Raw genomic sequence first — 26,118 nt, forward strand, 5'->3', positions numbered from 1 at the left:
AACCTCAGAGCTGTGCTACAGCAGTATTTCTAGAGAATTTTCTTTTATTCCATCCTCCTCTTTAAAGATTGTGCATTTCTTATTGTTTTAATGCTTGTAGTTGCACATTGGTACATTTTTAACTAACAGAAAGGATTCTAATACTATAGTGCATTGGTGTGCCTCTAGAATGCAGTACATGTAACACCTGAGGCACATCAGGTAAGGCTGGCACTGCCACTGCAGAGATTTCAGTGCCTTCCCCAGCATGAGCACCATGCCCTGAACGACTGAGCTGAGCTCAGGGGAGCTGCTCTTGCTGCTGCTGCTCTGCCAGCAGCCAGGTTTGCCAGAATGCCCTTCCAAAACTGAAACACAGAGATTGTTGTATACAGCCATGAAAACACAGCATTACAGTATTAGAACACTGACCTTTGTACTAAATGGGACTTCAAAGCACGGAGAAGAAGATCTGTCCAAAACGCTGTATTTACAAAATCATCAGGAAACATGGCAGTCTCAGAGCAACTCCTACACTGAGGGTTTCTTACATTTTCACTTGTAAAAGCTGATCACAGTAGAAGAAACATTTTACATTTTGCAGCTCTGACATAGCTGTGCTGGCTTTAACTGCATCAGGGGTACATCTTGTGTAGTAATTACAGACCATGTGGATGTACCCAAATCACTTTTTATTTGCCAGTTTGGGAACAACTCCACAGCTGTAGTATTCCATTTCCTGTCCTGAACAGAACACGTAAGAAAGCATCCAAACACCCTGAGCTTCAGCAGTGGATATGCCACTTTGCTCAATATTGTACTTCTAAGGAAATTAATCTTGAGGGTTACTCATGGAATGTTTCTCAAATTTGAGTCACAAGCTCATACACATGTGAACCATCTGGAAGCACTTCCAGGAGATGGGAGGGAGATTGTAAGAACTATAAACAATGTTATTTACACAATGCCTGTTTTACTTTTTTCCACTGTATGGAAAGAAAGAAAACCACCTTACACTTACACTTTATATACAAAATGACTGTAACTGGAAAAGGACTGCTTAAGAATTTGCATGCGATATCAGGAGATTAATCAAACTCTAGTGACTGACAGAATTCCTCCTGGTCAGCACTACCAGAAAAGCCTGTGGCAAGGAAACTTTCTGGCACTGTAGTAAAGAACTGTCAACAAGAGAAATCACAGAACACTGGCTTTTTGTTTACATTATCAAAACCTAATCAAAGAAATCCTGAAAGAGATAACTTAAGACAGAGACAGATGAAGCAGATTTTCCATCTACTTATACATTAAACAAATCAGATAGGAAGAATTTATTTTCCATTCTGCTGATATGAATGAATTTTATGCAATTTGCCAAATGCCAGTGCCAACATTTCCTATTCCAAGACCCAGATTTCTTGTAATTAATTCCACGGGTGCTGGCCTGTGTGCCTTTCAAGAATCCATCTGAATGGAGGGACACTTACAGGCACCTCACAAAGTCATTAATCATTTAAGATCAAACCCCAGGTTTTATTGCTGCAACAATAAGCTCCACAGGAAACTTGCCTCTTTCTACCACCACTAACTACCTGCCATGGTGAGGGAAGAAGTGCACAGCTCTCGACCAGATCTAATTTATTAAAATTATTATGCAAAAGATTATTTTTACCTATTTTCCTTTATCCCCTTTGGATGTAAAAATATGTTTGCATTTGTCCTTAAAAGCAACCTTTAGAGCCTGTATTGGGAAACACTGTGTAACATTTGCCAAAGCACCAGTGCCAAAAATTCTACAGAGAAAGAAATGGATTTTTAAAAATAACTGAAGGTTTTAAAATTTCCCAAGTTTATACTACACCAAGGATATTATACAGTATCTATTCTATTTGGTATAAGCTGCAACAAAGGCCAAAAATCTTCCTTTTCAGGTCCTTTTTTTTTCAGGCACTTCTTTTTGGAAAGAAGGGTTTGTTTTGAAACTTACCAACAGCGTATGAATGTGGCGTCAGCACTACAAAATCTCAAACTACCAGTGGAACATCAGTAATATGAGAAATAGCTTAGATTTTCAACGTCCTTACTTCATCCATGTCTAGGACTAGGGATACCTCTGGAGGGTGCAGGAGAACAGAGGATTTTCAGGGCTGTGCAGACCTTGCAGCATTGTGGCTGACAGAGAGGTGCTCACACTCACAGCAACGCCTGGCAGCTTATACAGGTATCAGAAACTCGGTGGCACTTTTAGAATTACATTATTCTTCTAAATTAAAGAATGCTTCTGGACACAAAAGCACTGCAGCAAAGACTGCTTGCTTTCCTCCATGTTCCTTCTTCCATCTATCAGGAAATCTAATACTTAAACCTCACTTGCTTTAGACTTTTGAGCGGTGTAACAGAATAACTTCTCACATCACTTGATTTATCCACGGGGAGCACAGCTAACACACCACTGCTGTGATTTGTCTGCCTCAGACTAAAATACTGCTGCTCATCTGCTAGGAACCATAAATCCTGGAGAATGCTGATTAGCCAAGTCTTCAATCATACACTTGCATTTCGGGCCCAAGACTTCTGCTGCCTGGAACGAAAGCGACTGTTGAGTGATCCAGACGAGCTGTGACTCGCCCCGTGAGCACTGCAAGCTTTGATTGACTGTTTTGGGACTACCCCAAACTGCCTCATTTACTCGTGAAAACAAGAGCTAAAGCTTTGGTCATGACAGCCCACAAAACCAAATTGGCTTTCCTGAAGACTCAAACGTTGTGATCCCCTTGTTGAAAATGCAATTCTAGTTAGGCAGTTTAGGAAAAGCACTCATGAAAAACAAGTGGAACAAAATAATAAAACGAAGGAGAAAATACATGAAGTAAAAAGAGAATAAAAAAAAATTAATGCTTTACTGTTCTTTAACAAATACACATTTTTATTATGAAATTATGAATATAAAATAAGCCAAGTCCATGCACATCTTAAAACCACCCTACCCACCCCCCATCTTTCTTTTTGTCTTAAAATTGCATTTTAACAAGTATAAGGATTATTTATAGATAAAACTCACGGAGTCAAGTAAAACATCAACCACACTACAGTCCTCGAGTGTGCCAGGAGAGCAAAAATGGTAAGCCATTAGTTTTGTGAGGCTAAGTGCCAGGAATTGTCTAAAAGATTTCTGTTTTGATTAACACAATGCTACTGAAAACTTCAGCATTTTTCAGGCTCTCAGAGGTGCAAAATTTTAACTAACTCAAGAACTTTTTTTCCCCTCCATCACCAAATTCCACGTTCGTAGAGTACTTTGAGGATCAGCTTACCATTTTATGTTGCATATTGTACACTGAACAGCAGTGAACCTACAAATTATGTGGTGTTTTCATATAATAAAGTCATGACCAGGTTAAAAAAAAAAAAAGTGACAGTATATAAAAGTAAGAACTTTGGTTCTCTGAAATATTTTTAAGTCTTCAACTCATGAGCTCATTAGAAGCACCACTGAAGTTTTAACTGCATCATACCACAAGGTATTTGATTTTTAAAAGCATTTCAAAGGTACCCCATGTGTGGTACCCAAACTGAGTTAGCTAGTTTATAAGGGATGCTTTAAAGACTTAACAGCACCATGCAGGATGCCTGAGTGGGCAGGAAGCTCATCTATGCAGCTAAGCCAAAGGACAGTTTAAAGGCCAGTTCCACAGCAGCTTCTGTCACTGAGTCATGGAAACACACGTAACACTCCTGAGGCTTGGGATGGAGAATGAGTCTCCTGGAGAAAAAAAGAGAAAGAATAAAAAGAAAATCGTCACTGGTGTTATTTTTTTTTTTCTCCTCAAATGGTAGATGGTGGTTGTACTGTGAGGTTTCAGGAGGAAGTTAAAACAAGCTGCTGTGTAGGACATTTGGCAAATTTCAGTGTCTGTCCTGTGTTACTTTACCCCTTTCAACATATTGGATTTTTAAAACAAGTTTTTTTAAGGCTGTGTAGGGAAAAAAGTCTTCAGCTTCTCAGGATCTCCTGTGTTACTGCTCTGTTTGCAGCAATCAAGGTCCTTGGGAGCAAGGCCCAGGATTCACATATTCAGTAATTTTTAAAAGTAATAACATCTGGGTAGTTACATTCCCACCTATTCATCCAATGAGTTCTTCTAGGGAAAGAACTAAAACAGAGAAGCTGTTAATACATGTGCATTATCATTATTTTTTAAAAAACATCTCACTAGTAGCATAATTTTTTTTAATGTTTTAATTAAAGATTTTGATGTTTCACATGAACTGCAGTTCCATACATTGATGGTGGGAAATGATTATTTTTCTTTTTTCTCTTTAAACATTTTTCTTCCCAATGAAAAAGCCTCTTTTATAATATAACAGTAATTATAACTGTTCACCTCATTTGCTAATATCATTGACTCAGCAACTGTTAAAGGTGGAAATTCACATCAATTCAACCTCCCAGTCCCCTTAAAGCTACCTCAGTCAGTCAGCTCAAGTATTTCTGTGATGGGCTACAGTTGAATTTATTTTTAAAGAACACAATTAAATTAAAGAACACATTATTAAATTAAAGAACACAATTTAAAGAGCACAATGGCACAGTCAAAATGAAAAACTGGAGGTGAAATTTGTCTTTAAACCTACCCCACAACCCAGTAGTTCATTGTTGGTGGTGGTTTCTTCTGGTCAGTCCAGTTTTCAGGAGAGCACTCAAACAGAAGTCCATGTTCTCTTACCAGACCTGGGTCCTCAGCTGCCTTACTAAATTCTGAAATCCCAGTGCCTGCCTTTTTCTTTTTCTGTAAAACAGCCAGTGAAGTGTTAGCAGAGAATGAGACATTGTGACATAAACACGAGCAAATACAAGATGTGATTTGCTCAGGGCTCTCTGATGGATGGTTCTGCTGTCAAAAAGCCAGGCTGAGAAGATGGAACTCGTTTACATGATTCTTTTCTCCGCACTTTTCTTACCTTGGCATCAAAAGCCTTTTCCATTCTTACACAAATTGGAATTAGACATATGCTCCCTTTTTTGACTTTTTTTCCTTCTAGGTAAACATTGTTTTTCTAAAAAGACATCTGAGTTACTACAGCACTTTTAAAAAGTGTGTTACAACAGTTAAAGCTCTCATCTTTCTTTCTCTTTCTTTCTTTCCTTCTCTGAGTGCCTCTCTAATTAAGAACTGTGATAGTAAGTCTATTGAATAAACTTGGCCAGGCAGGAATTTCTTTTTGTAAATAAACAGCTGAAGCATTTTGCTTAGAGCATTTTCTGACTCTTACACAGTATGAGGGCATAAAAGCATAGAAAATAAAGACATTTTTGTGTTTTCTCCAGCTTTTTAGAGGTATGTTTTGAGCAGAGCTTTTGAATAAACACTGTAAAAGTTCCAGTTCATCTCTGGATCTGCCAGTGAAACAGTTGCTTCAAAGGTGAGAGAAAAGGTTTTTTAAGAAAACAACTCAAGGAACTTCTGTCTGCCATATGCAGATACAGAACCCACAGTGTTCAATCTGCCTACATTATTGAAGGTGTAGGGGCTGAAGATCTAGAAAACATGGTCAAAACATCATATTTTAGGGTTTAAGACTACAGAGCTTATTTTTGCTCAACTTAAGATTTATTCAAGATTCCTGTACTCATTTTAAATGTTAAATTGTGAATTTTCAGTTCTCAAAAATCAAGGCAAAATTAATTATCGATCAGTTTACAGAAAGTTTGCATTACTGGTGCAGTTCTCTGGATCCTAAACCATAACAATATTTAGCAGATGACAAAGAATACACAGCATAATAGTACATTTCTCTATTTGATTTTTTTGTCATGCATTATGAACAAGGCAAATTTATATTTATTCTTTTATACTCTCCTCGTGCCATAATACAGCCTGCCAATTTCAGCATTGATTGCTGGAGCCAATATGCAAAAGACTACATAACATTTCACTGAAAGAGATGTGTCCATCAGTTATTTCTGATTCTCAGTTTTTGTGGGTTGAACTATAAAATGTCTGTTTAAAGCTAAGAAATACTCATTTATTCTCCCTGCTTGCATTTGGGTTTCTACAGCTCCCAACAGAAATGCCCAAAATACATGGCTCACTGCTCACAGCCAAACCTCAGTGTCATGTGACTAATCCACCAAATTTACATTACTTTTAACACTTAAAAACTCCTAGATTTACAAGGCACATGGGTATAGCCAGAAATTACTTTTCAGTAACATCAAAGAAACATTAAGAAAAACTATGCTGCTATTTGCAAACTTGCCTTCATTCAATTTGTACTGTTATTTCCCCTTTTCTCACTTAACTCACTTGAATTGTCTCACTTTAGGATCTAAAAATACAGCTGACAGTACTGCACTTTGGTTTAGAGTCTGCCGACATGCAAATACAGCTGCTTGTGAACCACTGAAATAATGAAGTGAAAAGAATCTTGAAACACTGACTTGGGAATGTGATTGGCCAAAGAGAAATCCAAATTTCCATACCTCTTTCCTCATGGACTGCTGGAAAATGGAACGAATGGAAAGGCAGCACTGGTAGAAATTCTCAATTAACTGAGGGTGGATGGAGCCACCGAGCTGTGCTACTTCTTCGTGAGTTGGAGTAATAAAGATCCCTTGCATCGTCTCCAAGGACAGATAGTGGAAGAGGGCATTCTCAGGACCAGATGTCAACCTTAAAAATATTGGAGAATTCATCTAATTAAAAAATTAAAATAATTTGCAGCTTTTGTTTCTTAAGGCAGAATTGTTTTTTCTAATTACAGTAGGGTACAAAATGGATACAGGCATTCAAAAGGTTCCTATCTCCACACCAAGGAAATCCTAATTTTGACTGTAATACTCAATTTAAAAAAACTCAACAAATTTTAAAAATGTGGTGCTAGTTAGGCATTGCACTCGCGTTCTCAAAAACTGTCCCCAAAAAAGGAAAGTGAAATAAAATCTTTGTTCATTCTACACCTTCCTAGAGATAACACGGAGGCTGCACAAGGTGTGGTCTAGAAACTTCCACTTGAAATTCCAAGGTCACACAGATGTGCACAATACTGACATATTATTCAGAAACAGTTGTATTTTGTTGTATTATTTCACATTTTTATGTTTAATTAAGCTCTCAGTTCAACAGATTCACTTCTGCTAATCTTTGCATGGCAAAGCTTTGGTTGGAATAAAATCATGCAGGGACGTCTGTGATCTGTATATTCAAAAAACAATCCAAGCATGGCCTAAAAAGTGAAACACTCAATAAAAAAGAATTTCTTACTTGACAGCATTAAGAAGTTCTGTATCTTTCTCTGAAGGGTTCTTTTTAAGGTTTCCTGAATGAAATAGGTTGGGCAGGGTGTGTTTTTTCCTAGTGGCCTGAAAAACAAGCAGATGGATGAAGTAACAGAACACACAGCTAAAGAAAGAACAGATTCCAACCAAACCAATAAAGAAGAGGACAATGTAGCATGTTTAATAAAGCCCAGTTGTATCAATTTATATAAATGTATTTTATAGCCCATTTTAGACTAAATTTGGTTACAAGCAGTTGTGCAACTGTACAGCAAATAGTTTTGATAGGTTATTTTGGGGATATTCTCCAATTCTATCTGCTTTTCTCAACACAGCTGTGCCCACTCCAGCCATGTGAAATCCCCAAATATTTACAAGCAGTGATAAAATAAAAAAGCGTGATGGCTCTGAGGCTGACTCAGAGCTTCGCAAGGCAACAGAAGTATTTTGTACTGAATTGGAGGGACTTACTCTTCTATAGTGTGCTTTTTATAAGTTACCTGAGCTTGAATGAGCTGCCCTGTCTCTCCCCAGGCCCCCAGACCGCTGTGAATTCCCTCTGACCTGCTCCAGCCCAGGCTGTGGGTGTGTGCTGTCCTTCTCGGCGGGCCCTTCGCTGCCCTGCTCGGCGGCCGTGCTGCCCCTCGGGGGGCTCTGCCTCCGTGTGCTGTGGGAAGAGTCCCCAAAGAGGCTCCTCCTGCTCCCTGCAGCGCTCACAGCTTTGCAGTTCTGCAGCTTGCTCAGCACCGGCGAGGTGCTCAGGCTCTCCAGTCTGTCCCGGGCTGCGGGAAGGAACCAGTCAGCGCAGGCTAAAGGTGGGATGGAGGGAGAATCCAGCCTTTCCTCGAGGCTGGCGTCTATTCCTTCCAGCTGGAGTATGGTTGCTTTGACCTGGTCTACGTAGATACAGTCTGGTCCTGGATTCCCAATAGCTCTGGATGCACAGCCCCCTGCCTCCAGCAGGACACACAGCACAAAGTGTCTCTATAAACACAGAGGATGCAAACGTAAAAGACTGCTTACAAACTCACCAGCTGTTTGCTTTAAAGAAAGTCCGCATTTAAAAAACCAAAACCAGACCTTGCTGATATGAACTGTCTGAAAAACCAAGATTATGAAGGTAGAAACATTTTCAACTGAAGTGAAAAGGCATAAAAATAATGAGAATTTATATTAAACTTTGCAAACTTTGTAGATGCAAAAATACTACTACTCCCAGGGAAATTCTATCCCATGAAACAGCTACAATTTGAGTATTTTGAAAAATTACCCGACAAAATGCATGGGAAGTGTTGATCTAGAGAACAGACAGTTCAGAGCAGCAAAAGAGTGCCTCAGAGAATGGGCATGCTGCAGCATGAACTCACCAAGCCAACTATCAGTAAGAAGTATCTTGCTTCAGGTTCCTTGTATCCTGTCAAGCCTGCCTCTTGGTCGTGCTGGAGGTGATGCTGGGGGAACACCTCCCTCCAGATCACCAACTGCCCGAGCCTCTGCTCCGCTGCCAGCGGTAACAGACAGTAGTGCCGGCAGTAGAAACCCACATCAACCAGGTCTTCCTTGGGCAAGTGATTCCCAATCAAGTATCCCTTAATTAAACACAGGAAAGGAAAGAAGTGTGCTCAGTGACAAACGCAACGCTTCAGGGCACTTTCCATACAGAGATATCCCTGCCCCACGTGCACTGAGATCCTAAGGTTTCTGGCCACGGACTCTTTTTGATGTGCAGTTGTACAACACTGAGCTTTTGGGCCACATCTGAATAATCAAAACAATAAATATACACAAATCAACCATCAGCATACATGCAAGTTATCAAAGGTGAGCTGGGCTTGAACTGTTTGCAAAACAGCTACAGTGTTAAAGTGCTCAAATCTCATTTAGTTCTCTCTCCAAAAATAGTGAGTTTTCACTGGAATTAATACAATTTCCAAAGAAGATCCATAGTACAGTGGTTCCAGCACTAAGGGCTTTACAGCTGAAGTGCTGTCATGGAAGATACTGGGCAATTCCACTTCTCTCATAACACTCCCAGCACAAATGAGCATTGCCTGACGAAATCCTTAAAATGCAAGTTTTCTTACAGCAAAGGCTGTTACCTTCCTCTTTGTAGTGCTGATTACACTGCCTACATTTACCAAAGAGAAATGAAGTTATGAATGAGGCCAAAGTGAAAAAAGCTGTCAATGCAATTTCTCAAGTCTTGTATTTGAAGACAGATTCAAGATGGAACACCTGCTATTAAAACTTGGGAATAAACGAAAGAATTCCTATTAGAATATCCTACAGTCTCAGCTGAACTGACTCTTACTACTTTCTTATTCTTTCCAATCCTTGGATTGTACACCAAGAAATTCCAGTTTTAAAGAAGTATTTTTGTTCTTGCTGTTTAAACAGTACATATAATTTCCCAACACTGCTTTTTTCTGTTATGGTGTTTGAGCTCTAGGTCTGTTACTAGAAATGCACACTTAAATCAGTCATATATTCACTTCAGATCTGTGAGATTCTGAAAGACTCAATCAGATTTCTAGATGCATTTTCCTAATCTTTAGGTCTTCATCATTAATATTACCTTGTAAAAGAGACAAGAGCCCAGGATCACATATAACCTTCTCATGTCATAATAATCTTCAGACTGTTGGGAAGGAAAAAAAAAAAAAAAAAAGCATTGCATAATTTTGAATTCAGTGTTTTTATTTTATTTACCAGATGCAAGTGAGCTAATTCTGGTCAGTAGTAATTGATACTTTAATACTTTCATATTTGACCACCTCCTGTTACCAGCAGTTAATACTGAGCAGTTAAGGGAAATACCAACTTTTTAGCTTCACTTGTTGAATTTAGTGTCATTACAATTGTCTCTAAAAATTTCAGCTCAAAATAACTTTTTTATTATAACTATATAATTTTTATGTGTTCATAAACTGTTTCTGTTAGGCTATGTTCATTCTCCCAGTTAACAGCAAAGTAGCTTTAGCATAACTACTGACACCAGGGGCCCTCCTAGAGTAAAACTTACAAGTCAAAGCATTTTTTTCCAGTCTTTGACATTTTACTCAAAATATTCCCATACATTCATCTTTTAATGCCCAGTGCTCTGCCACTAGCAGCACTGTTTTAATATTATAATATATTGTATTTTAAGTTAAGAAGGTGGGATCAATTTCTCTGCAATAAACTGTAACTTGGAAAAACTGATTTCTGTTAATAACCATCCAGGTTGTTTAGTGCAGTGTTTCTTTTGAATAGACTTTTAGAGAAACTGTTCTGGAACATGAGCTCCAGAGAGCTCTTTCATTACAAAGTAAAGCTGAAATGTCAATATGTTCACACCTGGCACCACTTTAACAAGCTAAGAGTTACTTAAGTATATTATATTGCTATAACCTTCTTTAACAGTACTAAAACTAAGCAGAATTTGTAATTGCCTCCTGTAAACTGAAAAATTAAATTCTGATCCACAGATGTTTTCAAGTTTGTTCACAATTGCTTGGGAAGGAGACAGTTATTTACACAAAGAAGAAATGTAACAACAATCACCTCTGTTGAAATTAGTGGTTTTGTAGCCATCCTATGGATTTAAATGACATTAAATCATGGATTTTCAGTGACCAATCCTACAGGATTATAATACATTATAATATTCAGCATGGAGAGAAATTCAGGATAAACTGCTTTGACACCGACTTGATAAAAAAGAAGTCAATTAAAAGAAGATGGATTTTGCAAATGGTGCTTGTTTACACCACTGAATGTGACACCAAGGCAAGGAGATACTGTGCACAGCAAACAAAAATAAAATGTTTACCAGCTCTGCAAAGTCAGCTGCTTCCAGATCACTCAGTGCTGTGTCAATTTCCATCTGAAATAGTGAAAAAATACTTTCTAACAGCGATTCCCAACACAGTAATTTCCAGTAACAGCACGTACAGCTCTGTCTTGCTCGTCTCAGGTTGGGATTCACAAGTACAAAGTGAGTGGATAAAAGTTTGCACCTGTCTTTTATTAGTAACAGCAAATATGAAGAACACCTGGAGATCCCAGAATTAAGAAAACCCCTTTCTAATTGCTGCCTATTTCCCTGCTCTTTGAACTGTACAATCTCTGTGCTTGTGTGCCTGCTGACCCCAGTGTGTGGTATAAAGGAGATGTCACTCTTACTCTCAGTGTGCTTCAAAACACGAGGTCTAGAGACAAACCTGGCACACTACTGCATCCAACTGAGCTTTCAGAAAAATCTTTTATCCAATGGAATTAAGTTTTTTTTTTTGTCTCTATGGAAGTTGCTAAAACTCTCTCACACATTATTTTTGTTCTATTGAAACTACTTTAGGCTTCCTTATTGCTGTAACTGCAAGAGCTGTTGGATAAATCAAGTTCTACTAAGAGTACTTTCCTTGGTCCTAGGCACTGAAACTCATGACATAATTAATTTGCTGCTTAATGAAAAGAACCTAAATCACGTAATTACAAACTTCTTGGGCTGTGTTAACAGGGTGCCTCTAATTGAAATACAGCCAGTTTTCAAACAGAGAAATGTCAGCAAGCCTGTTGGCACTCCACAACTAACCAGCCTCTCAGCTTTTCCTCAGTCAAAATTTAAGTGGCTTTCTGCCTGAAGAACTGACATTTTTAGTTTTATATTCCTCATAGAATAGAGAGATCTTCACTAAAACACTAACTGGAAATGCCATCCTCTGCAAGAGCAACACTTTTCTGGCAAATGGGAATGATCTCAAAGAACTCTGGAAAGTGATGTCTGCATGGTAAGTTTTAATGATGCTGTTTTCTATTTTACTATTTAACTTACTATTTTATAAGAAAATTTATTTAATTTACTATTTTGTAAGAAAAAAGCAGCCTGGAAGCTAAACTGGAGATCAAAGCACAACAGAGCCTCCCTACAGAAACTAGGGAAATAGGAAAAAAGCATGAAAAAAACCCTGATCAACAAATCATAAAAAAGTAGTAAAAAAACTACAGTGCGAAGTGGAAAGGACTAAATAATTATCAGTCTGTGACTGAAGATAAAGGAGAAGACAATTCTCCTTTAGGATAAAGGGGAGAAAGCCACACTAGCAAGGAGAAATCTGTTTGGAAACAATGGCACAGACATCCCTGACAACTCTTACTGAACCATAGCAAACCTGAAATCATTCTGCAAACCCTGTCAGTAGTGAATTGAAAGACTTTAACCCTTCATCCCTTTCCCTCCAAGCACTCCCATGAAAATTATACACTGAGGTCTTACTAAACACAAAGCAGAAAGGCAGGAAATTCCCAGTTAATGTTATCTTCAAATTAGGACCTATAAATGACAGAATATGCCACTGCAGAAGAAAAGTCATTATGAACATCCAGACTTGGGCCTTGCCCAGAGCCATTCTGAGAAGCAAATTTAATTTTCCATCACACAGCCTCTTGAAGTTCAGCAAATACAAAGTGAGTTTTTTTGTTGCTGTTGTTGATGAAATAAGTTTGCATAATGGAGTTAATGGTCAGCTCAGATTAGAATTATTTTCTAATAATTACAATGAGCCTTAACTATGTTATCTACAAATGTAAAAATATTTTGGGCCTCTCCATGAAAGAAAACTCTGAATTTAAAATTTCCCAGCTGCTTTTATTTGCATTAAATCACAGCAGATATTCATTAAAAACAAATTCTACCATGATAAGACTCAAATATTTTAAACTGGAGTCACAGATATTGAAGTAATGAAAGTGAGCTTTACGACTGGCAGCTAAAATGTTATAATTTAATGTTATTTACTGTGATCCGCCTTTTGTCTTAGTCCTGCTGAAAGCACAATGAGTTTCTAACATGGAGGTAACCTGGCACAGGGAGATGGTGCAGAAAACCTGTACCTGTCTGGTGTCAACAAATGACATGTGTGTATTGATTTTAATTCTGCAACAGCCATTTATAACTCTCCAAAATTATGAGCAATACATGGGCTTCTAGAATGATATTTCCTGCCTGCCAAAATACTTCAGTGGTCAAAATCAAACATACAGCTACACACCAGGGGCTGCTTTTCCTACTCTTCCTAGATGACTCTAAAGTCGCCAAGCTACACTCACAATAGCAATCCTGTGGGAATGGCGGTGTAGCTCCAAACTTGAATTTTACAGGAAAATGGACTGTCTGGGATGGGCAGAGCCCTTAGGTAGATCAGACAGGAAGGGCAGAAGACACCTGCAATGCCCAGGTTTCCCTGGAGAGATGTGAGAAGGACATGACCTTGATTTCCTGAGGCAGAGTGAGCCAGCGCAGGCCCGGCAGGCTGTCCAGGAACAGGGCACTGCAGGAATGCTGCTGAGCACTGGGGCCGCTGCTGGGCTGCAGCCTGGCAGGATGAAGGGCACGCTGGAAGAGCAGGCTGAAAAAATGATCCAGGCGAGAAACATTTTCCACCTGGCAAAAAGCACTGGACAAACATGAACTCCAAGTTAGAATAACACAGAGAAATCTGCAGCTTGCTTATATAACCCTCAGTGCTACACTAAAGCCTCTTTACAGCACAACGCTACATTTGGATGTATTTTTAACATGAAAAAAGCCACCAGGCTGATATCCAGGCAGTACCTACAAACAAAGAACAAACTAAACCAGGATGGTATTACAGTAGATGTCTGAGAGCAGCTTAAGGTGAGGGAAAGATCAGTCTCATCCTTTTGGAAACTGAGATTTACTCTTTGTCGTTCACTACGGCATACACACCTTAACCCTGAATTAAATGCAAGTGGGCAATTTAATTTAGGTAACAGTCAGACTGAAAATCTCCTGGGTGATTTCCAAATGCAGAGAAAGACACTCACTCTGCCAAATGGAGTTTGGCACTCCAGACACTCACTCTGGAGAAGTCCGGGGTGTTTACTCTGTTCAAAATGTAACACTGATACACACCTACGTTTTACAGACACTGAGGACAGCCTTTGCAGAGTGCTGCTGACATCCACAGTGACTTGGATTATGGGAATGATTTAACCTAATCAAGGACAAAACTTTCTGAAGTGACAAAGACTGCTTAAACAGTGTCTTACTATTGTTAAGACTGAAACCAAAAGATGAGAACAGCAGAATTTTTGTTTTTATACAAGTGTAAAGGAACATGCAAAGAAATTCCCTGGAAACATTAAAATTAATCCTACAATTTGTCTTTTTCAGTGAGCACCAATGAAAAATGAGTGACTGAAAAGAAAATACTTCTGAAAGAACTCACCTGTCCAAAGAACTGTACATGAATGTCAAGGTCCTGACAACATCCTGAATCATGTTCCTCAGCTGAGGAAGTGGCACACTAACAAATAAAAATTAAAATGTTCAGCTATGGTTAAAACATCTTTATGATGAATAAGCAGTCCTCCTAGAATGTGTAAATATGTAATATTACTGATGTGATTCAGCAGTCTCTGCAAAGAACCTGAGTTTACCAAATCCTAGGATATTACTCTAACTTACAAATATTTCTGGGATCTTTTTCTCTTCAGAGGAAATGAAAAAGAAACTACAACAATGGATATATGAAAGATGTGAATAAAGTCAGTCAAAAGAGTAGAATCACAGACATAAAAACTACATAAAAACTACTGTAACTACTGTTACAGTAAAAGGAGCACATTTAAAGCCCTTTCTTGCCTTTTTTTGTTAGAAGAGTACACAAATTTGAGGACACAAAATTTAAAGGAAAACAAAACCCTTCCTTTGAAACTCACTTTTCTTCAGGAAGGCCAATCACGAGCAGTTTGTCAGATTCTTTCCAGTAAACAACTTGAACCAGTTTTTCACATAAGAAAAGGGAGGAACTAGAAAAATGAAGCCAGAAGTATTTCTGTTAAGACTATGAAGTTATAAAGCAGTTGAAAATCATTTCACTGAACTAAAAATCCTAGTCACTGCTATGCACTACAAGAAAATTCCCCCAAATCAGTTTACATCCAGGCTGAGCACTCCAACTTCAGGCATGCTGTTGTAGTTGGGAGTCTTACTGCCTGAACAGGTTGAGTTGCTCTGGTTTGTCTAGAACTTGATGCATGACCCATGTTTGCTGTACATGTATGTATAAAGTAATAAAAACAGTAATTACATTTCAAACACTTTTACCTGATAATCTCGGTACCAGTAACACTTTCCAGTATGTCAGAGAGTGTGAGAAATATCCCTCTCACACTTTTCAGTTTTTGGGATGCTTCAGATATGGGGTACTGATATATAATTTCTTGCTGTGAAGAAAGTTAGCTGTTAGTTAAGCAAACCAAAACCAAAACCCCTCCAAAAAATCCCCAGAGAAAACAAGATAATGAATTTTTTTTTCTTTTTTTGTGGTAACAGTTGGGGTTTCTTTTAAAACATGAAATCTTTTATCATATCCTTTCATATGACATTGAAACAAGCAGTGTGCTGTATGGGCATACTGGAAAGTTCTAAAAGGCACATGAATGTTTCTGACAGCTTTAAAGTCTCTATTTTATAGAAAAGCATGACTTGTTTAGAATAATTATTATATGGAGAAATATGAAATGACAAACAGTGTGGCCACTGCATCCTACAGCTTTAAATACATTGTTAATACATCTGAGGCCAAGAGAGAGAAGAAATTCTGTATTGTGAGGGTGCTGAGGCCTTGGCACAGGGTGCCCAGAGAAGCTGTGGATTCCTCATCCCTGGAAATGTCCAAGGCCAGGCTGGATGGGGATTGGAACAGTCTGGTACAACAGAAGGTGTCCCTGCCCAGGGCTGCAGGGATAGATGAGGTTTAATGTCCCTGCCAGACAAACAATTCTGTCATTCTCTGATTGAAGTATTTGTACACTTCTTCCAAGTTCTGACTTAAACCATCATCAGACATACAGCTCTTCAAAACTAACCTGAGAATATGAAAACTCAAGTCTCTCTGTACAACCCTACCTAACTGCTTGACATGGGCAGCATTAAACATAACTGATGAATATGCTCAAATTTTAAAATCCACCATTAAGATTTCTCATGAAACATCTGACCAGACACACTTCCACAAGTCATTTGAAACTAAACCTCTATAGAGATAAATATTTGTGAGATATTTTTTCTAACCATTTTAAAAAAATTGGTCTTTTATTGAAGCACTTTCAAAAATTTTTTGTTATTTTATCAACTATAAAAATATAGTAATATGCAAACATGATTCCCCGTCATGTATTGCTTTCTGCCAAATTATGATGGGCCAAAAACACTGCATATAATATTAAGCATATCCACTGCAAAGATTATGTTAAAGTATCTTTCTCCACAAACAAATGACACAGAGGCATGATTAACTTCCCTGTTAATGTCACTAAGCACATTCAGCCAGTGCCAACACACATTAGAAAATTTTCCTTCATCAAGACTAAAAGAAAGGAAAATTTCATTACAGAACGACCTGACAAACTCTTCATTCATATCCAATTTAATTAACTCTATTTATACATACTCATTAATGACAAGGATCTTTTTTTTTCTGGAATCAACCCCTCAACTGGAGAGACCCTGCTGTTTTCTAATTGCAGCACTGCAAAGGGCTAGAAAGAGCCTTTTTCCCCCCTCCTCACTATGAGCTGGGGCCTTTACACAAAATATGTTTGAGAATTATCTGAACACGTTCCCAGGGAAAGAAAAGCCAACTGTAACAAATAGGCAGAGCTGTTATCATGGATGGATATAGTGATTTAGCAAGGGCCAGCACATGCCACCAGATCAGCTGTCTCCAAAGCAAGCCCAAAGGTCACAGGCCAGTGACAATGCAATTAATAAATACAAGTGGCTCATTTCTTAAATGTAAATCCTCCCTCAACTCAACCCCCAAATCTGGACGGAGTCTTCCAGTAAGAGCAGGAGGAACATGAACATTATTCCTTTTAAGGCCAAAATCAGGTCGAAGATAAAGATGTGAATGTTGTACACTGCTACAAATAATGTGTAATTGTAATACCCACTTTAAACTAAAATATAAAAAAAAGGCAAGATTGACCTTATTCACTGAGAAACTGTGCCCATAGGGACACCTCCCACAGGCAAACACACATCCCAAATGATTGCCAATACTTCTTCCCTGTATAGCTCAGCTTACAGGTCTTAAAGCTCATTAATTCTATTTTAGGTGCCAAAAGCTCACAAGTGGAGTAATCATTTACAAGTTCCAGTTGCCACAGTTGACACGGATGTGATCTGCATACTGTGCCTCCTCTGGACATGGGTAAAGCAGCTTGTTAAGGCATCATTATATTTCTATTCTGCAGGATGGCTTTGGTGTACCAGAACTTCATTTAAAGTACATTTAGACTAAATCTGGGACAGTACATCGACAGGACAGAATTTGCCTGAAGTTTAGAAAATTAAAAGAAAGACAAATTCCTTAAAGAAGGAGGCATTCTTTTGCAAGGAAACGTTATAAAGAGCTTCATTATATCAGCAAAGCATCTCTCAGCATATTTGGGGCTGCATAATTGCCAAGACTTCTTAGTAAACAATTATTCCATGTTGTGAAGGGAAAACAAGGGCATTACAGTCCCTCTTTTACCTCTGCTCAATGTTCAGGATTAATCCCTGTTTCTTGGGAGAATGTAAAGGAACAATGGAGCAAGAAACCAGTACTCAATTTACTGTGAAGTGCAGAATTGCAATCAGGCATTTACATGTGTAAGAGACGAGCCAGAGGCCCTGAAAATATTTTTTTAATTTTTTCATAAAGTTTATGTGGTCAAGAAAACACTGGTCTTGGACTAGTTAATATTATATCATGTAATTTTCTATGCTTCTCTTTCTGAGGCCTGTCTCTAGAAAATAAAATTATACTCTGTTTTGTGTAGCTTTAACACTTTTTCTCTATTACACATCACCAACAGAACGTAGACTTGTACCAGTTGAAAAACAGTATAAAAAAAGTAAAGGTATCTCAATCTAAGGATAAATTCCAAGGGATAGAAGGCAAAATGTTTTCTTTCTGCTCACCACTCCATCACTGTCCTGCCATCTAAGTCCCTTGGGAGTGGAAAAACCTGTGCTTCGTTTGCTGTCTCCTCAGCACAGAGAATGTAAGATCACTGGGACACAATGCTAAATTTGAGAATTCACACAAAGGCAGAAGAGTCTTTTCCCAAATGCCTGTTTCTAAGAAGTCCACTTTGTCCACTTGTCATTTCCAGACTGGGCAAGAGGCCAACCTCAGCTCTGTGCCCCTCCAAGGAGAGGAGTGTTTGTAGCTATGGCTACAACCTGAACAGCTACACAAACTTACAATGGCTTACACGAACACTGGCAAAATATTCCTGAAGAACACAAAAAGGAAAGAGCTGAGAAAGAATGCTTTAAGGACAAAGGAAAAGTACTTCAGTGGCTCTAAAAACGCTGCCCAAGCAAGAATGAGCAGCTGACTGCTAACAGCAGGCATGCCAGAGCCCTCTAAGAAAAGGCACATTAACATTTCCAAACAGGAGGAGGCAGACAGATTATGGATGTGGACTGCCAATAGCTCCTGCAGGGGGATGTTTTTCTGACTGGGCAGATCCCTGCTGTTGGAAACATCCCGGTGAGCACCGAGAGAAGGCTGGGCACTCGGGGATGAATGAATGAATGCACCTCGGCTGCTCCTCACCTGCTGCTGCTCAGCACCGCTCAGCTCAAGGCCAGGTAGGAGTTTGGCAGCAGCGATGCTCATTCTTCCCCCCTGGAATTTCAGGCCTTATTTCTGCCAAAATGGGTTATTTTATGGCTGATTCACAGCTCCAAACCGTGAAGAGGATTTTTTATTTACCCTTTTCCATCAAATGCCCTAGCAGCTGCTGTGGTCAGTGGTTATCTTTCAGCTCAGGTTTATGGAGCAGCCACATACCTCATCCTTGGACGTCTCCGAGTCCAGTTTGAGCGTGAGGAACATGACAATGTGAGGCACGTCCTGCTGCACGTCCACACTGTCCTCTCCCCACAGCAGCCGAACCAGGTTGTTCATACCTGACTGTGCCTGTTTGTTCCTTTGCTGACAGGTTCCTTCAGGCTCAAACACCGAGGTTTCAAACGTCAGTTTAACCTATGAAGGTAATTAATTACTGTGAGAATGAGGCTGCCCTTACAATTACTTCCCAGTATCAGATGAAACAGATGCAGTTTGAACCCTTTAAGAGGTTAGGCTTTCCCAGCCTCAGCTTTACTGACGAAGATGTAAGCAAACAAAATTCCTGCTGTTTCAAGAAAACCAATTATACATTCAGCATTACATAACCATCTATTACAAAGGACAAAGCCAGCTATTACATGCTCTATGAGCCATGTGAGTAAGCATGTGGTCTGCTGTGTTTTCATACTTAATTCTTATGGTTTGAGAATGGAAAAATATACTTAACTGCTCTGGCTTTGTTTGATCACAAAAACCCATTACTGTGCCTTTGAAACACACACAGTATCTGACTTCTTTCAAAATGTCAGCAGTTTCCTAAGTACATATCCTAGAGGCTCTTTCTTGAGCATTTCTTTGCCATTTTGAGTGCACTGACATATTTGCACAGGGAAATCCATTTAAATTTACACTGGACTGCAAAAGTCCTGCTAAATTGTAACAGGTAGCAATTCTTTCATTTTCAGTATGTTAACTTTTCTTTTTTTAAGTGTAAAATCAGAAAATAAGAGTTCTGTTGCTCTCTTTAATTATTTACACAACTATTAATTAGCCAAAAAATTGTTCACATCCCTTATCGTGCTAGCTATATGTTGAGAAGAAAAATGGTCAGAACACAAAGGAACATCCTCTCTTAAGCAAAACCTTAAAAGTTTAGATAATCAAGCTTATTCTGCCAAAAATTTTTATGATGTTTACTGTCCCTTATTTCCCAAATAAATTTACACCCAGGAGTTTTAGAATACATGCGCATTTCCTGACACACAACATATGATTCAAACTTGATGTGGAAAAGTGTTTCAAAATTTGCTTCACAGACCTACTTTTTAAAGCCCTGACTTTCACACATTCTGTTTGCTAGTTGTCTCAGCAGCGATGAAAGTGATTTTTTTCTTTTTTTTTTTGAATGAACACATTATCCTAAGTATGAAAGGAGGAGATGTGAGAAACACCTATCTCTTGACTGAGCATAAAAACTGCAATTTCCAAGGGAAAAGAAAAATCATTTATGTTCTTGGACGTGACCATTGTTTTATATCAGTTTTCAAAGTGACTGAAGATATATTTGGATTAAGTAGGCATGCTCTTAGTTCCCTCTTTCATCCGTTTTTATTCAAGACAGTTTGTCTGCCTTGAAATACCTGTGACATGCCTATTGGCTGGGAAGTTCTGAACATAACACATCACACCAAATCCTGCTTCTTTGTTAAAATCAGTGGCAGTTTTGCCTGAGGACTGATGCAGCAAACTCCATTTTTATTTTCCCAGTTGTGATAAACTTTGAGAAGCCCAAGCAGAGGTAATTTATACATTTCAAAACAGATCATTTTCGTAATCGTGTATGTCTGTACACAAACCTCAAAAGAGGAGTGCCAGCAAGAAATAATGATGCTTTAAAACACCCACTGCCTGCCAAACTAGCTTAGACAGAAGTGCTATCATCAGCTTTTACAGCTACATTTATGTCACTGCTTGGCACCTTCCACTTCACTCCCTCTCCCAACACTTTCCATTAATTTCCTCCTCTCCTATTTGGGCTGCTATCAGCCTTTTTTCCCTTCCTCTCCCCTGGCAGGGCACTGCAGTCAGTCCTGCTCTCCAGTGCTGCTCTACTACCCCTTTCTTTTCTGACAGCAACTCATCCCTCGCCCTCTCCTCATCAGTTCAGTTTTGATTGCTGACACTGCACATGGACAGGGCTCCAGGAGCAGGAACACCCAGCTAAGAAGCAGCTGCTTTCTAAGACCCAGTAACCTGATAGTTGACAGTTCCAGAAGTGTATGTTTTCTTCTCCAGCATTCTGAGACTCAGCTCTGTTTCTCTGTCACGCCATCTACATATATTTCAGAATATTTTCCTCATACCCTTTCTAACTTTTTACAGATTTCCTCAAGGCTCAATAGTTATTTGTCTTAATTTCCACTGCATCTTGTCTGTGGACATTTAGTCATGACACTTAGGCTACAGTCTCTACACTAATGACACACAGATGTCATTCTTGCTGCCGTCTATCTTTCAGTCTCTCAGTTTTAAAAAAAACAAACTTAGTCTGTCTTGTCTTAGACACATAACCATATGATCCTCCAGGGAAGAGCTCAAACCAAACTGGACTGAACAGAACTTTAACTCTCTTTCAGCCTGGAGTCATCCATGCTGCCTCTCACATCACTGTAATAGAAAAGGACCAAGAAAATGCATTTCTACATATCCTAAGTTGTGGGTTTTTTTTTGTGGAGAAGAAATGAATCTTCATCCTGAGCAATGCATAGGATCTGATTAAATATGACTACTGAAGTCCCCTTTTATAAGTACTGACTGTGAAACCTTCCACAGCTTTGATTCCATTTCTCCTGAAGAAAATCAGTTCAATGCACAAAAGAGAACAGAAAATAAACCAACATGAAAAATGGGAAAAGCATTAATATTCCACTCTATATATAATGCTTACATTCTCAATACTTAGAACATTTCTCAAAAAGGATTAAATCAAATGCCAAGAAGTGGCAGGAACAGCAAACTGTGAGGAACACAGATCATCATTTTCTGCTTAGGAAAGGTGACAAAGTGGAACATGACAAGAGCTCTCCACAGCCATGGCAGGGTAAGACATGAACAGTTTAACTTTTCCTCATAACACAGGAGCATGGGGGTATGACATGCACTTGATTAGATGCCAATTTGAAGGCCAGTGATAAATTAACAGAATACAAATCTATTACATAAATCACTGCTCCAGGATGCTGTGGAGGTCAATGGAATTTAAGAAACAAAGGAGAACATAGAAACCCTTAACTGATTTTACAAGTCCTTTACTATTAACTGCTGGAAGGTGGAAAGTAATGACTGGAAGGCCATTCTGTATTTAATCTGCTTCTTAATAGTATTATACATTTCTCAATGTAGAAACTTATTTAATCTGCTTCTTAATACTATTATACATTTCTCATTGTAGAAAGCTGCTGTGCCACTGGTCTGCCCCAGAAAGGCATGATTTCATCTGCAAGGAAGCTGCATGGCTTGGAAGACAAATTTTATTACAGACAGAGCTGGGGGCATTGCCTGCCTTTTAAAGACTGCCTGCTGCTTCCTGTTTTCAGTATCTGTTTGCCATGTGCTTCTGGTCAACACAACTGTAACTCAAAATTTCAGGCCGAAATTTCTGATTCTAGATGTCTGCCTCAGGTTGCATATTTTTAGAAAGTTTGGAGTAATATGGTTCTGCAACTTCTGAGTATCAGAGTAAAGAAAAGTGTATTCCTTTAGCATATCTTGCCCTGCCTATTCTGTCTTCTCTGTCTCATAGTGCCAGGAAACAGCAAATATTTTGATTACAGAAATGAAAAGCAAAGGACTAATGTAGCATTTGGACTTCTGTTGCTCAGTAAATGCACTAAACTAGTCCCTACAAGCCTAGATCTAGTTGCCTAAACTAAGGTAAGAAAAAATGCTGGAAATACAATGAGATATGTCACATGGTGCAGCTGAATCTAGGTAGTGAAGTTTTTCCAATTAAGTCCAGCACTTTTAATGTGAATCCAGAAGAGCAGGATTTACTTAAGGAAATAACTTAAAATGTAAGTGAAAAGGCTTTAACGGCCTTTTTTGGTATTCTGCAAGGTAAAATGAATGGGAACAGAGTAACAATTTTGCTTGTATTACAAGATATCAGCTACAACAACCCTCTATTCCTTCAGCAGCATGATTGCAGCGTACTGCATCGCAAAAAACCCAGAAGTCTGCGTTTACATCTCCACTGGTCTGTTCTAGCCACCACTTGTCTGGCTTGACTCAGCCTGCACAGCAGAAAAGGAGTAATTGCACTTTAATGAAAGGATTTGGAAAGCCACCATGACAAACTGTTCCACATCTTGAGTAATGGCTGCCTGCCTGCCAGATCCACTGACAGTGCAAACACTGACACTGCAGCAGCACAGGGAACTGCTCTGTCAAGGGCTGCACTGCATTTTACCAACCAGTAATGCCTACAGCCTCATCTAGAGAGGATGCAATGACACAAGCTCTACCATCTCTCTGCCTTGTTAATCATTCTGTATTTAATAACAGTTACAGCAAGTCCCTATTTGGTCAAAGATGGACAAGAGAAGGTTTTTTCTGCCATGGAGCTCTGCCAGTACCTGACCACAGCTCCAGTAGCTCAGGCAAACCTCAGGCTGTCAGATTATCTTGGAAAGCTTCCTGAACTGACATCCCCAGTACTCAATCTCACTGCAGCTGCAGATGTATTTCCACAGGAATTTGAGCTATGTAAGTTGCAAGCAGAACTTCTGTGCTCAAGAAAACAAAAAATTTCTACTTTTAAAAACATCTGGACTGTAAAGTATTTCCATTATTATCATCGCCTTGTACATTTTACCTGAAGAAAAATTACCAAGAGATACCTTAATTTTTAACCTGCTCCTGCTCATATATCTAAGTTTCAACTTTTATCTTGTCTTCCTGTCCATCAGGAAGTGGATTTAAGCAGAATAACCCAAAATATTCCATTTTATGCTAGTAACATCCTAGATAATTAACACTCTCCTGGCTTAGCTCTGAAATAGCTATCTAAGTCTTTATTACTTATTTAAGTCTTCATTAGAGCTCCAGAATTATTTAGCTAGAAGAAAAGATATATGCAGTAGATTTTGGGGAAAGAAATATCATTCATCAGGTCAGATTTTTTGGAACTTTTAAAATCAATTTTTATTACTGACTTCTATCAGTTTCACCACAGTTGAGTTTTGAAAGATCTTAAAAGTACTCAATCTAACATCTCTTAGAATCCCAAGAATTAATTTTTGTATTTAAATATTAAACCAGTATGATTTTCACCATTTAGATGCTCTTCAATATTTTTAATAGCACTCCTTGTTAATTCAGGCTTGTTTTTACACTCTTGTGGTTTCCAAGTCTTGTTTGTATTGATGAAGATATAATTATTCTATTTAAGTATTTTCAGAGCAATTATTACCATTTTAAATACAGTAATTGGCAAAAAAAACCCACTATTCTCCTGACATGTTTGTTTTTAAGCTAGACATCAGCACCTACCTGTTTCCATAGGATTTTTCTGATCTTTATCCGAATTAAACTCTGAAATTTCTACTCTGACTGAAGTCAAGCAACCCATTCAAAAGATAACAGGGGAAGTTTTAAGGAAAAGGCCACCTAAATTTAGTTTCCTCAGGAAGAAAAGGTGAGAAGCAGTACTAACTTTTGCAGAGGATATTTGGAATAAATGTTCAACTGTACTGTATACTGTACCTGCATAGGTCCTGGAATGCAAGACAAAACCCTCTCTATGTTTTCAGAATTCACATCGACATCATTTACAGCAACAAGAACATCTCCTGGAGGTGGAACAGACAAGAAATGAGAAATTCAGTTGCTACTGCATCACAGTACAGAACAAAAGTGTCTTATTTAAAAAAATTAATATGCCATTCAAACTGTCACAAATGTTTGTTACATTTAAGTAGATATTTGCTACATGCAACATTTACCACTTTTAGTCTATTATTACCTCAGTGCTCTTAAGGCCTTGTGGCCACACTTGTGTTAGTTGACAAAAATCACAGAAATACAGAGTGGTTTGAGTTGGAAGGAACCTTGAAGACCACCTAGTTCCAACCCCTTGCCACAGGCAGGGATACTAGACTGTACTGGTTTAAAGTACAAAAATCAAACTGGGATTTCCATATGAAGGGAAGGAAAATATTCTCAAGAAATACCTCAGTGGTAATTAATTGATAAGCTATGCCTTGTCTCCCTCAAAAAGATACATGTTTAAGCATGGAGTGTGCAAGAAGGATATGAGACCTGTGGAAAAGAAAACCAACTTGTGAAGCTAAAAAACATAAAAGTAAAATAACATCAAGAGGTAAAACGACACAGACCTGTCAAAGATTATAGAAATTGGAAAATAAAAATAAAAAGGGTTTTGACCATTCATTGTTTGGTCTCTCCTTGGAATGTAGGTGAATGATCCCATCCAGAGTACTCCTTACAGTCTTATTCACCTGTGCTCAAGGAAAAAGAAACCAAATGAGATCAGGTAGACAGAAGTAACGCGGCAGCACCATGGGAAATGAAGAATCTCTTGGTTAAAGACAAAGTGAGCAGAGCCTAAGTGAGAAAGCAGTTAAGAATGGAAATCAGAAGGTTCTGCAGACCCTAAGCAGAGAATTCCTAAAAACCTTTCCAATAAAGGTACTTGGAGCAAACTATCTAAGATGAGGCAACATAAATTCATGACAAGAACTATAAGAAGCAACTGGCAGTGATTTGGTGGTTCATTATTTCCTTTACAGAGGCCAATATTCAACTTTAGACTAACAAAATAGGCCTTCTTTTCTACTTGACTATTTTGGTGGCACTTCCAGCCATCTCTGCTTTCTCTCCTGAAAACTTAATTAGTTTCTAGCTTGTATCTTTTGTAGATATGGAAGTAAAGAAATTAGCTTCTTACTTAACACTGCAAGTGACTTGATTCCAAGGTCATTCTTATGTGTGACCTAAAAATACCAAGAACTCCTCTGAATGAGCAAATTGAAAACGAAGCTTCATTTTGCTTCAGCTGCACAAAGACTCCCCTAGAAGCACCTCCACATCCTCTCCAAGATTATGAACATGGTGTCCCTCACTCAGGCAGGGGGAAAGATTAGAAAAAGGATATGGATTTGCAGCAGAAGTGCGTGTGTAGCACAGTTATATTTTAAGCCTTGA

General features: G+C 38.6%; 1 protein-coding gene across 1 annotated transcript in view; it reads right to left on the reverse strand.

Annotated features, from left to right (window-relative positions):
* Window positions 1-3,520: 3,520 nt before the first annotated feature.
* Window positions 3,521-26,118, reverse strand: part of INTU (inturned planar cell polarity protein) — a 33,821-nt gene continuing 11,223 nt past the window's right edge. Inside the window, exons 3-16 of the mRNA XM_066318464.1 lie at window positions 24,658-24,743; window positions 19,114-19,308; window positions 15,369-15,487; window positions 14,981-15,070; window positions 14,488-14,565; window positions 13,506-13,692; window positions 11,070-11,123; window positions 9,834-9,896; window positions 8,626-8,847; window positions 7,823-8,242; window positions 7,245-7,342; window positions 6,464-6,653; window positions 4,615-4,769; window positions 3,521-3,742 (exon numbers count right to left, since the gene is read on the reverse strand). Of these exons, the coding sequence (XP_066174561.1) occupies window positions 3,631-3,742; window positions 4,615-4,769; window positions 6,464-6,653; window positions 7,245-7,342; window positions 7,823-8,242; window positions 8,626-8,847; window positions 9,834-9,896; window positions 11,070-11,123; window positions 13,506-13,692; window positions 14,488-14,565; window positions 14,981-15,070; window positions 15,369-15,487; window positions 19,114-19,308; window positions 24,658-24,743 (2,069 nt within the window). The 3' untranslated portion in view covers window positions 3,521-3,630. The remainder of the gene's footprint in view (window positions 3,743-4,614; window positions 4,770-6,463; window positions 6,654-7,244; window positions 7,343-7,822; window positions 8,243-8,625; window positions 8,848-9,833; window positions 9,897-11,069; window positions 11,124-13,505; window positions 13,693-14,487; window positions 14,566-14,980; window positions 15,071-15,368; window positions 15,488-19,113; window positions 19,309-24,657; window positions 24,744-26,118) is intronic.

This window comes from Sylvia atricapilla, chromosome 4, assembly GCF_009819655.1.
Source record: "Sylvia atricapilla isolate bSylAtr1 chromosome 4, bSylAtr1.pri, whole genome shotgun sequence".
NCBI classification, from domain to species: domain Eukaryota; kingdom Metazoa; phylum Chordata; class Aves; order Passeriformes; family Sylviidae; genus Sylvia; species Sylvia atricapilla.